We start from the raw sequence: 15809 nt of genomic DNA on the forward strand, positions 1-15809 counted from the left end.
TTGGCATGGGGAGTGTATGTTTAGAGACCAATACAGGGTGCAAGTTGCTACTCAAAGATGTTAGACATGTTCCGGATATCCGCCTCAATTTAATCTCCACCGGCAAGCTTGATGATGAAGGTTATAGCAATCATTTTGGTGAAGGAAAATGGAAGCTCACAAAAGGCTCTTTGTTGATAGCAAGAGGAAAGAAAAATAATACTCTCTACATGATGCAAGCAAAGCTAAAGAAAGGAGAGGTGAATACAATTGATGATGATTTCTCTACAAAGCTTTGGCACAAAAGGCTTGGGCACATGAGTGAGAAAGGACTTCAAATTCTAGCCAAGAAGGAGTTGCTACCAAATACCAAAGGTGTGTCTTTGAAAACTTGTGTTGATTGTTTAGCCGGAAAACAACATAGAGTTGCATTTCATAGAACACCTATATCTAGAAAAATTAACATTCTAGATTTGATACATAGTGATGTATGCATGATGGATAGTAGAACTCTTGGTGGTGCACTTTATTTTGTTACCTTTATTGATGATCATTCTAGAAAGGTATGGGCTTTTGCTTTGAAATCCAAGGATCAAGTCTTGGATATATTTAAACACTTTCATGTCATGGTTGAAAGAGAGACAGGCAAGAAGCTAAAGTGCATCAGGGCAGATAATGGAGGTGAGTACAGAGGGCCATTTGAAAAATATTGCAAAGACTATGGCATTAAGCTCCAAAAGACAGTTCCTAAAACACCGCAAGAAAATGGAGTTGCAGAGAGAATGAATAGAACAATTGTAGAGAGAATCAGATGTATGCTCTCTCATGCAAAGTTGCCAAAACCATTTTGGGGTGAAGCTATGAGGACTGCAGTGGATTTGATCAACCTTTCTCCATCGGCTCCTTTGGATGGTGATGTGCCAGAAAGAGTTTGGACAGGAAAAGATGTATCCTACAGTCATTTGAAGGTGTTTGGATGCAAGACATTTGTTCACATTCCAAAAGATGAAAGGTCTAAGCTTGATGGAAAGTCTAAAGAATGTATTTTCTTAGGTTATGGCCATGAAGAATTTGGATACAGGTTGTGGGATCCAAAAGACAAAAAGGTGATCAGGAGTAGAGATGTTGTCTTCTTTGAAGATCAACTTTGGAAAGCAAGAGAAGCCGAAGTATTTGAACAGTTCTCCAATTAATCTTGATCCAGTTCCTCCACCTATGGTATGATGATGATAGGGAGATGTGCAGGATGACAGTGAGCATAGCAGGTAGTGAGGGTTCTACAGGTGATAATGGTCACAGTGAAGCTTCAGAACATGGTGAGCTATCAAGTCAGTCTGAAATGACAGAACCAGAGGTCAGAAGGTCTACTAGACAGCACAGAGCATCATCTAGATATCCTGCTTCAGAGTATGTTTTTCTTACAGATGAGGGGGAGCCAGAATGCATCCAAGAAGTGCAGAATCATAAGGACAAGGATAAATGGTTTCAAGCTATGCAAGAAGAAATAAAATCCTTATATGAAAATCATACTTTTGATTTGGTAAAGCTTCCTAAGGGTAAGAGACCACTCAAGAACAAATGGGTATACAGATTAAAGGAGGATGAGAGCGGCTTAAAACCTAAGTACAAAGCAAGATTAGTTGTGAAGGGCTTTGGTCAGAAGAAAGGTATAGATTTTGATGAAATTTTTGCTCCGGTTGTGAAAATGTCATCTCTTCGGATTATATTGGGTTTGGCAGCTAGTATGGACCTTGAGATTGAACAACTTGATGTGAAGACAGCCTTCTTGCATGGAGACCTAGAGGAAGAAATTTATATGGAGCAACCTGAGGGGTTTAAAACTAAGGGCAAAGAACATCTTGTTTGCAAGTTGAAGAAAAGCTTATATGGGCTTAAACAAGCACCAAGGCAATGGTATAAAAAGTTCGATTCTTTCATGATGGGCCACGACTACAAGAGGACAAAATCCGATCATTGCGTCTATGTGCAAAGGTTTAGTGATGGTGATTTTATCATTCTATTGCTTTATGTAGATGATATGTTGATTATTGGCCGTGATACTAACAAAATTGATAGGTTGAAGAAAGACTTAAGCAAGTCGTTTGCCATGAAAGATATGGGGCCCGTAAAGCAAATGCTTGGCATGAGAATTTCTCGTGATAGAAAGATCAAGAAGCTTTGGCTATCACAAGAAAAGTATATTGAAAGGATGCTCGAGCGGTTTAATATGGAAAAGGCTAAACCGATTTCCTCTCCACTTGCAAATCATTTCAAACTCACAAACAAGCAATGTCCTACAAATGAAAGGGAGAAAGAGGAGATGCAAAACCCTATGCTTCAGCAGTAGGAAGTTTGATGTATGCCATGGTGTGTACAAGACCAGACATAGCATATGCAGTTGGTGTTGTGAGCAGATTTCTCTCGAATCCTGGCAAAGAACATTGGGCTGCAGTCAAATGGATACTTAGATACCTTAGAGGTACTTCCAAAGCTTGCTTATGCTTTGGAAATGGAAAAACTATGCTAGAAGGATTCACAGATGCAGATATGGCTGGTGATATTGATACTCGAAAGTCTACATCGGGATACATGATGACTTTTGCAGGGGGAGCTGTTTCATGGCAGTCCAAATTGCAGAAATGTGTTGCTTTGTCCACTACAGAGGCCGAATATATTGCGGTGACAGAGGCATGTAAGGAAATGTTGTGGATGAAAAGATTCCTCCAAGAATTGGGCTTGAAACAAGAAAAGTATACTCTCTTTTGTGATAATCAGAGTGCCATTCATCTTAGCAAGAATCCCAGCTTTCATTCAAGGTCGAAGCACATTGATGTGAGGTATCATTGGATTCGGGATGTGTTGGAAGAAAAGCTTTTGCATCTAGAGAAAATCCATACCGATGAGAATGGGTCGGATATGATGACTAAAATTTTGCTTAAGAAGAAGCATGATATTTGTATGCTTAAGGCAAGCTTGGTGGAGCCTCTCACATAAGATGGGAGGGGGAGAATTGTTGGCCGAGTCCCACCTTATGTGAGGTGGGACCCAGCAATTTAAATAAAGAAAAAAAAAAAAAAAAAGGAAACAAAAAGAGGGAAAAGAGGGGTTAGGGTTATTATTCTATTAGAGGGTGGATGAGAAGAAAAAAGAGGTAGCCGTCTTGGGAGAAGTGCTTGTGGAATCCATCTCAAGGAGGAGGTGAAGATCTTATTCAAGGCATTTCAAGAGGAAGAAGAACCTTGTGCAAACCTACACTCGGTGAGATTGTTCTCATTTTATTATTGGAGCCTAAACTCTTTTTCATATAAACTCTTTGTTTGTGATCCAAGGAAGAGATCCTTGATGTATGTGATCCTCTAGCTTAGCCTAGAGAAGATACTTTGTAAGCCCATTATTGTTGATAGTGGAGGTTTGTGGTGGACTTAGGTCCGGTGGTTTTTTCCCCTCATATTGGAGGGTTTTCCACCTAAAAATTCTTGTCTCTTTCTTGTGGTTTGTTTTTTGGTGGTTCTTACATTGATTAATTATTGTGGTATTCTCATTCTACTCACACAAAGATAGAAAAATTTTCATCTAGTGAAGGGGTTTTTCCTAACAGCTTTTTGTATCTTTGCTTGTGTTTTCTTAGCAAGGCTTAATAAGTTCATCAGTTGCATCGTTGCTTGATGAGGATGAGTTAAAGAAGCATTCCTTTATAAGCCACAAAAGATTGATAGTGTGGGAATTCAAAAGCCTGTATGTTTGAGAAGAAGAACAAAAAGGTCTTCTTGAAGGCAAAGGTATGCTTCGCTGGTTTTTTATCCAACTCTTGTTGCATCTGCAATCGGACGTGGGATGCGTGTCATGTTTTTTCACGCATCGCCAAAGTTTCCAGTGTCTTAGAAATATGGTAAAAACATGACAGAATCATATTACATTTCACGCACCACCATTGATGAATTCATCAAGTTTACTTTGTTATATATATTTTTGATAGAGGAAATTACACGGCCGCTGGCCTCTTTGAGGTTCGAGGATTTGTCTTGCTAAAGCGCAGCCTGAGACGTGGCTTCTTACCATTGGTCAGTTTGACCCCACCACGCCTCCTAAACCGCTGCCACCAGTGCAGCTTCTTCACCCGAACCCGGCTGGCCGACCTCCCCAACCGGCCCCGGTCGGCCCGGACCGCCTTCTTCTTCCTCGACCTCCACACGTGCCGCACCAGCGCTTCCAGAAACTCGCGAAAGTATCCGTGCTGATGCCGTGCTGGCGCCCTGTCCGCCGCTCGTTCCGCGTGCACCTCCGTCAACAACTTCCCCTGCCCCTCTTCGCTCCTCTGGTGGAGAATCCTCCCAAGATGCTTCCACGGTGACCTGTGATGACGGGCCCCACCTTTTTTAGTATCATCGCCACCGTCCACATGTCCTAGGTGGTGGTGATGGTGATGATGGTGGTGGTGATGGAAGATGATCGCCAGCTTGTCCTTGAATCTTCTCAGCCGTCCATCTTGCTTCTCCGGCTTCCAACCGCGGTCCGGTTTGGCGGGACCCGCTGATACACGAGATGGGCGCATCGCTCGGTGATGACTCAGCCTCCGACGCGGCTCTGGAACCCGCTTGGATGGGCTCCGATCTCGACTCGGCACAGGCGCGTGTCGACTCGGCATCCGACGTGGCACGATCTGGGCCTTGGCGGGGAAGGCAGTAGGTGGGCCCGCTCTCCTAGCAAGCGATACCTCGCTCGCTGACGAGTCGGACTGAGTTGTCATTGTGTCGCTCAGCGACGAGTACACTATAGATTCCCTCCTCGGTATTGGCGGTGGAAGCATTCTTCTATGTGGGCCCACTGGTATCCTCCCACGTGGCGCACTGAACGCGTGCTAAGCTCCCGGTCCGGTGGGACCCGGTTTACGTGCTCTTTCCGACTCGGACTTCTGCGACGACTCGGTGCCTCCTCAGCTCTAGCGAGAGTGCGCCCGCCGAGTTGTCTAATTACTGGATCCATCTTTAGGGTGGGACTCGCTCCTTTCCTCTCTCTCCACTTGGTGAATCCGAGCCGTTCGATCTGACAGGCAGGTCTTTGTTGGCCGTCCGTCCTTTGGACTCACCGTACGACGAGTTGACTCGTGTTGGCTTCCCTTCATCCGAGTCGATTCGGCGTCGGAACGGCGATCGCTGGTCTCAACCCGGCTCCGCTTCTGGCTCATGGTTCTCCGAGTTGGGATGTCAGCCAAGCGGGCCCGACTCGGTGGGCTCTGACTCTGACGTGGCTTTTCTCGTGAGTCGGGTTCCGGCGTACCTCTCATCCCGTGTTCTGCGGATACACGGTTGCTGTTCTTCGCAGCTTTTGACGAACGGTCGATGCTAACTCGATCAGGCTCGCGATGAATCTGACGGTGTTGGCGGGCTCTCCCATCTGGGCCTGCCATCGATCTTTCCGACTCGAGCCGCTTGAGATGGCAATTTGGGCATGCCTTCGACTCTGTTTGCGCTTCCGCCCCTGGAGGGATTCCAAGTTGTGGGCTTTGTGGGCTGGGCGTAGCTTCAACAATTGGCCCGTGGGCTTCGCTCTTTTCGGCATGGTGGCATTTTCGAAGATTATCTGGACATTGGGACACTTTTCTTATACTGTCACGTGCGGGGCTTGATTTGGTCGCCTCATGGGATTTCGCGTTGGACGCGGTGGGGTCGGGCGTGCAGGACACAATCTGCCAAAATGCATGCACGTAAGAGGGAGAAGTCTCCTCATTAAAACCGAAAACACGAAAAAAAAAAAGCGCACATAAATGAAAGAATGTGAAGGGTTTTAAGTCCATGAAATTACCTTAGCTTGAGACTGGAGAGCCCTTTGAGTAGCATCATCAAGCAAGTTTTTTCAGCAAAAGTCTACATTTCTCATCCAACTGAAAGATAAAGGGAGACCAGTATGAGGTTAGCACAGTGCCATCAACAAAATCTTTGCACTCTGCGCAACATACTTGGTGATCCAGTGTATCTGTTTCTTCTCTAGGATTTATTTATGTTAAATATCTTCAGAAAAAAAAACACCAAGTGTGGGAGATAGATAGTTAAACTTTATCCAATTCAACATCTTCATAGATTTGGCTTTATATAATTATAGCGATGGTAGTTGATTGGGATGCATGATATCATACTTTTTCACCATGCTTTGATCTTCTTTTAGCACATAATGTATATAAAAAAGTATTAATTTTTTTACATGTATACCCTTGCGATATCGATTTTTATGTGCTTATCCTAACAAATTATTATTTACATTTATACCCCCACAAATTATTTTGTTTTTGTGTGGATATCCTTTATTAGATTTGACTGTGTTAGTAAACTACTATTCTAAATATAAAATGACTTTATTATTTTCTGAATTAATATGCTTTACAAAAATTATCTAAAAATATATTTTTTTTAGTACAAACTGAATTTTAAATTTTCAAGAAAGTTAACATAAAAAGGTAACAGGGTCAAATGAAACTCAAAATAGGTAATCTTCGGTACCATAAGCCAAAAATCTAACGGGAGGGGCATTTACAAAATCGAAACGAGTTGACGGTCTACATGTAAATAAAATTTTTTGGAAGATACTTGTATAATAAACTATACTGGCAAGGGAATATATGCAAAAATTTAAGAAAAACTAAATTATATATTCTCTATTTCATCCTCCTCATATAAATGATCTCATTCCCGTAATAAAATCTGGGTGGGCTCCTTTGCCCCTCTTCTTTAAAAATAATAATAGTAGTAATAATAATAATAGTCATAATTTGAGGTCTAAGTATTTTCATCTAGATTTGAAGGGATGCACCAGTACTAGTGTTCTCTTTATTATTTTTGTAGGTATGTTTTGTCATGGTGCATGTATCTGCTAATATGTTGCACCATAAGTGCATAGTTTGATGGACGAGAATGTAAGAATTATCAGCAATTTACCAAGCAATAGGTAAACCAAAATTTATAATCACTGGTATCTGTTACTTTTATTGGCATGCAGTACTTTTTTTTCTGGTCGTTAGTTAACAGGTAAACGGTGCAATTATTTCCTATATTCTAGTTTCCCACCAGCATCCCATCAGTCTAATTTGATATCCGATCCATTTAAATCAGCATACAAGGTGGCAGGTCAGTTAAAACACTTTCTCCTACTGGTAAAGTAATGCCAATTTGGAGAGGAAGAAGCTATATAAGGTTTTTGAGGGGAGAGATGCGTAGCCTTACCGTTTAATTAGATCAAATAACATCCTGTTACTCAGTGAAAAATAATAGCACCAAGTTGAACGCCCCTAAAACAACAAAGCTAGACTATTTGACAGCAAAGTATGTAGAAGTTTAGTCTCTACTTGACTAATTCAAGCCAGTTACTATTTGTCCATTGAATGTTATATATGCATTATTTGAGTTACTAACCCAGCATGTACGTGGAATGCAAGTGCAGGGATTTTTTCTCGAAAAGGAGAGATCAAGAGATATAGATAGAGGCAAAGATGCCTTTTTATTATTATTATTAATTAACAGTTATTTTAGAAAAAATTAAAACCATCATGCATTGGGCTTTGCAACTATGTAAGTAAAGATATAACATGTAATTTTGGTGTAATTTCTTTTTATTTGATACAAATCTTTTTGGTGGATTACATGCATGGATTGCAATTTACAACTAGAAAAGAACATAATCTTTTTGTATCACGCTTGCTACAGGTACACTACTAATATGTGTAGTAAATTGAGTGACACAATCTATCATCTGCCATAAAATCCGTCACCAAAATAAAGAAGGGGACATAAATTAAATAGCTTTACGCATATTAAATAGAGACACATGGAATCAGAGGCTCAGATACTTACACCATCCTGGTTTTCCCCATGCGGAATCTCTGCGCTACTCTTCTGGAGGAGAACATATAACTTCCTTAAAGCATGCAGATCCGACCAAACATCCTCGAGTTCCAACTCTTCTGGCAGAACCCATCATGCAACCGATTATAGAACAATCATCTTCGAAAATTAAAATATAAATATTTTGTAACCAAGAGAAAAATACTTTAACAAGAGGAATCGGAATATCATTCAGAAGATTTTTTTTTTTTTTGGTAGAAGATTCAGAAGATATTTCAAACACTATTTTCTTGGAAAAGGGATTTCAGACACTGCTTAGTTGAAGAAGAAGAAGAAATGCAGGATTGCTCACCATCTCTGGCTTTGGAGGAAGAAAAAACTTCCATCTGTCTTATGCTTGTGGTTATGCGAAGGCTTACCCTTAGAAGGCTGAATCCAATCTGAAAATGGAATGACTTGTTGAGAGAGAGAGAGAGAGAGAGAGAGAGCAATGGTCGGTTGCGGTTATTGGAAGCTAACCGACGCCTCTCTTTCGAATGGTGGGGCGTGCTGGAAATATGGCTGGTTAAGTAGCCGAATTCCAGGCCCATGAGCCCTTTCTGGCCCTAATAAAGGATCTAGTTTTTACAACAACGAGTAGGCTCAGCGACCACGTACCACTGTTCTGAAATTTAGCCCAAAATTGTTTACTGAAAAACAAATCGAGCCCAAAATGTGAAACATTTGAAGCCCCACAGGTTAGTCACCGGAAGGCTAGAGGTTTAATTGATGATTATAGAATGATGTGAGGACTTTCACCGTCAAGATGCTATTGCTAAAAAGTGGAATGACGGTAGATAGAGATTTTGCCAAAATTTAAAGAAATGAAGGTGCAAGCTTCATAAGGATTAAGCTATTATTTAGATAAAAGGAAAATTCGAGATTCTCATTTTCTTTTGTGCCAAGAAGTCCTTTTCTTCAATTGCCTTCCGATACTGATACTTATTACGTGGTCCCCCTTAACTATCGGGACCAGTCTCATCCTTCAGCTCCGGCTATTGTCCTCTCAGCAGTAGCTTATGCCGCATAGGCCACCGTCGCTGTGCATGACGATTATAATTCCTTTCAGTACTTATCCTATACTCCAGGTAGTGCTCATACACTCTTCCCACATTCTTAGTGGCGGTAGCTTCTAATTTCTTGCCCCTAGGCTAATAACTTCCGCCATCTCAATTTGTGCCTTGAAAGGCTCCTTTGAGGTCGACCTGCATATGAGATCTGCACAGTAACGCTCGGCCTGCACGTGTGATGCTGCGTTCTGTACCTAAGTCTCAACCTGCACTCTTGAGATTCTTTTCTGCACTTCTGCACTCAGCCTATACTTTAAAACATGATCTACATCTCTGGCATTTCGATCCACGCCTCAAGACTTTGGTCTGCACTCTGCTGTTCGGTCTGTACCTTGACCTTTAAACTGCATCATAATCTTCAGCTTGAGGTCTCTTTTTAGACTCCTCGGTCCATGCAAGAGAATCCGCTTGCATCTTCCAGAGCTTGCCGCCGATTATTGACTTTGTAATGCTACAAATGGGAAAGAAGAAGAAGAAGAAGAAGAAAGAATTATGAAAACAGACTCGGCTCAGTTGGCAAGAAGAGGAAGAACGAAGACAAAACCACCAAACACGGCCTTCGCGGCAGCAATGCTTTTGCTCATCAATGTTTTTGCAAGAAAGAATTGTGAATACAGACTCCATTGAGTTGTCAAGTCATATCTGTCACAAAATGTGAAAGAAAATGTTATTTTCTGCATACATGTTCAACACTGCAATTTTGGACCTAGAGATTACCAAGTGTTGAGCGTATTAGCAAATACAACAAAGCCATAGTTGATACAACATACTGCATTCCTCATCACCTCCCCCACTGAAAGCAAATTATTGACCCTCCCTCTCTCTCTCTCTCTCTCTCTCTCTAGTTGTACAAGTGGGGAAGGACGCATCACGGGAATGCTGCAGTATGGGAATCAATCATTTAGGGGTCGTGCCGCACTCTGCAATGTCTGCAAAATCACATGGGGCACATTCCTTGCTGATGACAATGATGGAAAGAGGGAGGGGGGAAGATAACAGAAGTTGAATATTTGTCGACGGTTTCATTCTGCTGAAGGGCCAGACTCCAGCACTGGCACTAACTGCAGATGACAGCTCGACATGTGACACGCGAACAGCACCAATAAGCCGTTCTGGAAGCTCGTCAAAAGTGTTTCCCTGCAAGCATAGTATTGTTACGGAAAAACAATTGATGTTAAAGCAAAATACAAGAACAGTATAGATATATGTTGAAAATAGGTGCTAGCCATCAACATTGAGAACATGACTGGCTCTCAACCTTTAAATTGGTTTCCGGGTGATGGCTTCGCAATTGTGGGAAACAATGAGGGTTTTGGCATGAGACCTAGAAGGCCAGCAGTCAAGCCGGAATCCTATTTTGTTGCTCATGCAGTTTATACTCATGTGAACAGGGAACAGCTCCATGGCGGCTGTAGACGAAAAGAGTAAAAGGAAGATGGACAATTGCAAGGACTGATATAGGAGATTGCATCTATCTCAAAGCAAAAATTACAAGATAAGAAGTGAAATTTAAATATGATTCCCGAATCTATAGATTAAAATGCACGCCAGGCCATCATATGCAGGGTGGTTCTAGGATGGGCCATACTTCAAAAGCATCATCCTTTTGAAAACACTCCAGTACTCAAATTATTCTATGAATGTCTTGCCCAAGTGCAAAGAAACTAAAAATTATTTCATAACAATCACACATAGTATGATCAATGATTATTTCCCCTTAAATTTATATGCAAGTGCTTAACCTAAGCCTTTTTGCGCAAAATGTACCAAAAGGAATTAAACTTTGCTTCTCTCCTAAGGCCAACAGGGTAAAGGCATTTATGTCATAATTTGAAGTAGACTGATAATGGCAGAAACAAGTACCCTGTACAAGAAATGCCATATCAACTACCAGTGTTGTAATCACACCACACACAAGCCCTAAACTCCATTAGCCACTTGTAGAAGAACCAATATCAAATCTATCTGCACATATTAATAAACATAAGACGCCTTATATCTCAGCAGCTTCAAATCGAAATTCATCTTGCTAAACAGTTTGGACACAAAATTCCACATAAGAGTAAGAATCTTATCGTAACAGAATTTTCTTACTTCCAAGTATTTGGGTCCACGAATGTAGGTGCAATCAACTGCTTTGCCTAATATACAAGGGGTGCTTCCAACACTCTGGCGTACAATCCAAGAGCCCTGCATTGCTGCACTAGTCAGTAAAGGAATGCAATGCTATGCCAACAACCATTACCGATGGGGTTAACATATATTATCACATGAAATTAAAAACATTTCTTTCCAAAAAAGAGAAGAAAAGACACTGCAGATGGGAAAAGGCAGAGTTTATATTGCATGCTTGGCTTTTATGACTTTATTTATAAAATATAACAAGGGAATTACAGGAACAAGGAGGAGATGATGACCTTAGGAACAGAAGGAATAAGCTTGAACCTACTATTACGGAACTCATCGTCACCATCAACAAAACGCTGCAATAGTGATCCAGGTACCAGCTGTTTTGTTACAAAATAAAAGACCATACTGTAATGAGTTGAGCCTGGAACCTGCAAGATTAGCAAGTTACCTCACTGGTTTTAGATACATGATAATAAATAAGATGTTTAAATGCATTGAGATTTGTGTGCAACTCAGTTTGGTGCCTATGCAGTTTGCATCAGTGAAGTATTGGGGAAAAAGTTTTAGTTCAACTATGCAGAGACTGAAATGCAGTAAGGCAAATTCTAAGAGTTGGGTACACTTTTCCAAAATAAGAATAACCTCAAAAGGCTAACTAGCATTGCCGCATAGGGATATAATCCATAGAGAAATTGTGTGGTTGGCCTTTGACTTATTGTCATGGGATAGAGATGCGGCTAAACTTCTTTGTTCAATGCACTCCTTGTCAAGGTTATATTAAATCTTTCCCAGAGGATTGGAACCTAACATGACTCTTATTAATAAAATAATAATAATTAAAAAAAACTTGCATGACATGGTTACGCATAAATATAGAAATACATGTTCTGCTGAAATTTGTTCTGGTAAGGAACTTTCAAATTACCTGCATTCTTTAGTAAATCACAGATATTTTGACAGCATGAATTTAAGAAAGATTATTGTCTAATGTGCATTCGAACATAGTGGCAACTTGGTAGTACTACAGGATACCAGAAGGTACTGTTACTGTAAGTCTAAACTCAAGTAATAAATAAGATAATTCATATGCACAGAACAAACAACACTGAGCAGTTAAAGAGGAGAAAACCACGCAAAATCTTACTTGCACATTTATTGCCAATGAGAATAGTCCTTTCTCTGATGCAACCTACATCATCAGAACAAATTCCAGTTAAACCCAATTTCTGGGGTGTACGAAGTAGTAATTACCTTGGGCCAGCAACAGATTTTCATGCTGGAAAGTGAAAGACATACAAATAAAACCAGATATAATAACTGTCATGCACATAAGAATGTAATCTGACAAGTGCGAGTCCAATCAGCCTTCAAAATCTTCCAGCATCTCGTTAGATGGTCTAGGATAATCTCCTTTTCACATAAATATTATTGCCTCATGCAATAGATATAGGGAAAAGAATTGATGCATCTCTTGATGTTCACCAGACATTAGAAAAAAAGGATCATGATGTTCTAGTTCTTCAAATAACACCAAAACAACAAAATCAGAATCATTTGCCACTGCTATGAGACTAGCATTACATTCCCCATAGTAACTATAGATAGCTGTCTCCACTTCCATCATCCATTCAGGTCTGCATCGCTTTATGTTTATGTACTTGTCGTGCAAACGATGACCATATATCATCATTCAGATATTCGAAATACCTTCTAAGCAGTCATCTACTTAATATTCACCTTATATTTTCTAGAACATATATCACCTTCAGAAGATCATATGACTTCAAAAGATCATGCTAAATGAACAGGTCGAAAAATAATGGTAGTGTTTCAAGAATAATGGTTTCCCTTTTTTAATACAAACATCATCGTTTAGAACAAAACCTGATTGAACTTTTTTTTTTAATAAAATAACTCATGGAAAACAAAATGAAAACCTTAATGTGCCACTAATTAGTTTCATTAAACAACTTAAACACTTAGCTAAAAAATATCACAAGAATTCTTGTCCATTGTCCCAAAAAAACAAACAAACAAATCAGGCAATTGAACCATACAAAGCTCATGGAGTCACTGATAGTGATACAACTTACTTGGACTGCACAGCCTTTTCGCGTTGCCACATGGTCCATTCGTTTCACATCCTTAAACCAATCAACTGCTACAAGCTCCATAAGATGCTTTCCAGCAGGAATCTGCATGAGAATATTGAATCCATAAACAGCCTGAACTACAATACTATTAACCATTGCAACTCTACAATCTTCAAAAATGAAATATTTAGTACATAAAGAATCAGAAGACCTTGGTTTTGTCATATATAAAATGGTTACTACGAACTCTGAAGTTATTCCCATCAGATATTCTCCAGCAATCACGACTTTTCTCCTGGTCATCCCGGCGCAAATTGCCAGAAAAGCCAGACAAATCAATTTGATCAGAAGGCTCCTCATCTAGAAAAACAGTTTGTTAGGAATATAACAGTTAGCCATAACTCAATGTCAACAATAATGATCACACTATAGAGAGAAGAAAGCAAATTTCATCACAGACCTGCATGTCTGATAGCGTTTTCAAGTTTGACTGCATATGCCTGCAAATGTTGCAATGTTCATACTCAAAGAAGGTTGCCAAGAAATAAATGACATTGGAAGCAGTCGACCAACCTCCTGTTCAGGCTCTGGAATTTGATAATCCTCATCCTCATCAGAGTCTTCATCCAACATAACAGAGTGTCTGCTATTAGAATGCATCTGATCCAGTGACAGATTAGGCTGAATGGAATTCTCCTGTGTTTTCTGTTCCTTTCTAGAAGAAGCAGAATTCGAAGTCATATTGACCATTACTGACATCCTTGGAACCGTGTGGCTTTCATCTGTCTGAGAAAACCATTCACGCAGCCCTGCCATTTATGCACAATAGATACGTTTAATCAATGAAAAGGCCAACAGCAGCAAGTTATTTAGCATAAACTGCAAGGAGATCCTCTAAAACTGCTCACACAATCAGTAACAGAGCAAATGAAATGATTGTACTTGGACACAAATAAAATAAGAATGTCATAAACAATTGTTTCGGGCAGTAGGGATGCCGTGGTTTTTTGGTGATCTAGCATTAATAGCATGAGATCCTGCCAATTTCATTGGGTAATTTATTGTATGGCAGCATGTTTATAAGAATTCTAGAGGAAAAAAGACAGGGAGGCTCAAGGAAAGATATTTACTGCTGAAGCATTCTATTCTTTTTTTCAGAAGTTATAATCATCATGGAACAATCATTTGACAGCTGCCATACTCAAAGAGAGAAAAATTGGAAGAAAAGGTGAAACACATCTTTACTTTTTCGGTAATGCACTGTGTCCTTTTGTTACGGTGTAAGCAGGATTCGACAGCTTCTAGCGACTTTACCAACTTTGACATTGATGCCTACACAACTTTGTGAATTTCATAACCCTCAAATCGACCATTCCCACTTAATCCTTTTGGCCATCTCAGCAACAATTTCTATAGCTTAAGTAAACAAAGAATATAAGTAAAGATTGCTTTGCCTTAGTTCCCTGCTATTGCCAAAACAAAAAACTTTAGGTAGTCATTCGCAATGGATACAACAATCCCAAGGTCGGCCACACACTATCCTAAACCATCCGGTTGAGGGCATACCAACCCAAACCAGCCGGTTACCGAGACGATTCAGTGGTTTGGCTCGGTAAGAGGTCCGAACTGAGCCAAACCGAGAACTGCCCGGTTTTGCTCGGTCTAGAGCGGTTCATGCCTCTTACCCTTTTTTCTTTCAATTTTCCTTCTTTCCTTCCTCCCTTCCTTTCTTTTTCTTCTCCCTTTGTTTCCTTGTTTCCTTTTCCTTCTTCTTCCCCTTCCTTTCTTTCTTTCCTGTTTCTTCTTGGCAACCTGAATTTGGTGTTTAGCAGTCCAAAACAATCAGTATAGGAAAATAATAAGTTTGAGCTGTGCAAATGGACCTAGGCACCCTAGTTTTATCCTTTTGGCATAACTAGAAAATGTGGAAATGTTACTAATCACACTCCTTGCTGCGAGGGAATAGAGCTAGATGTTCTGGACATCATAATGAAAGATGGAACATCAGGAGCATATTTGCGTTGGACCTTTCTTGGCACTATCAATTGTTCAAGGAAAGAAAATCTTACTTGTCTGGGAAAGAAGACAGTTTTGATGATATGGTGCTAAAGTCAAACTCAAAAGGATTATCACTAATGAATAAAGAAGAGACAAGAGATGAAAGCATTCTAAAAAACATTAGCTCCCAACCTGAAAAAAAATTAGTACAAAATATCTTCCTATTGTATCACTAGTTACATCAATTAAAACATCCAAAATTTCAAAAAGCTACTGCCAATACAAAAGAAAGGAACAAAAGGTAATTGTTCAAAATACTCTATAAGAATGATAGTACTAGTAAAAATCCAAGAGCAAAGGGAAATTATACATTGACTAACATTCTAGAGTTGCGTAGATGAGTGAACTGATAGCTCTAATCCATGAAATCATGATATCAATGATCGATAATAATAGCAAAAATCATTAATAGCAACTTGAACTGCCATGAAACATATTAAGAAAAGATGCTCTATTTATGGTGACAATTAGCTTCCACAGTTCAGGAAAAAGCTACCATTATTAATGGAAGAAGCAAAAAACTGAAAAGAGCATAGAGAGGAGCTACATGCCATGAATTAACTAAAATCTAAAATATATAAAAAAATATACCAAGCTCAATTTTCTCA

At 40.0% G+C, this 15809-nt stretch overlaps 1 protein-coding gene across 1 annotated transcript; it reads right to left on the reverse strand.

The window, feature by feature from the left end:
- Positions 1-9817: 9817 nt before the first annotated feature.
- Positions 9818-13995, reverse strand: LOC120109618 (protein ENHANCED DISEASE RESISTANCE 2-like). The gene is made up of 8 exons (XM_039123388.1): positions 13717-13995; positions 13604-13643; positions 13355-13503; positions 13144-13245; positions 12195-12239; positions 11338-11478; positions 10904-11110; positions 9818-10057 (listed from the first exon to the last, which is right to left on the reverse strand). Exons 1-8 carry the CDS (start codon positions 13957-13959, stop codon positions 9818-9820), a joined length of 1167 nt encoding a protein of 388 aa, XP_038979316.1. The 5' UTR covers positions 13960-13995.
- Between the last annotated feature and the right edge of the window lie 1814 nt (positions 13996-15809).

Source organism: Phoenix dactylifera, unplaced genomic scaffold (assembly GCF_009389715.1).
Source record: "Phoenix dactylifera cultivar Barhee BC4 unplaced genomic scaffold, palm_55x_up_171113_PBpolish2nd_filt_p 002507F, whole genome shotgun sequence".
NCBI classification, from domain to species: domain Eukaryota; kingdom Viridiplantae; phylum Streptophyta; class Magnoliopsida; order Arecales; family Arecaceae; genus Phoenix; species Phoenix dactylifera.

Bases quoted from the DNA above. Each gene is read 5' to 3' on its own strand.
- LOC120109618 (XM_039123388.1), bottom strand. From the start codon at position 13,959: ATGGCAGGGCTGCGTGAATGGTTTTCTCAGACAGATGAAAGCCACACG. The intron at 13,246-13,354 runs GTCTTCTGATTC...ATTCTCATGCAG, and splicing joins TTATATATGACAAAACCAAG to ATTCCTGCTGGAAAGCATCT. The intron at 11,111-11,337 runs GTCATCATCTCC...GCAGCAATGCAG, and splicing joins TTATTCCTTCTGTTCCTAAG to GGCTCTTGGATTGTACGCCA.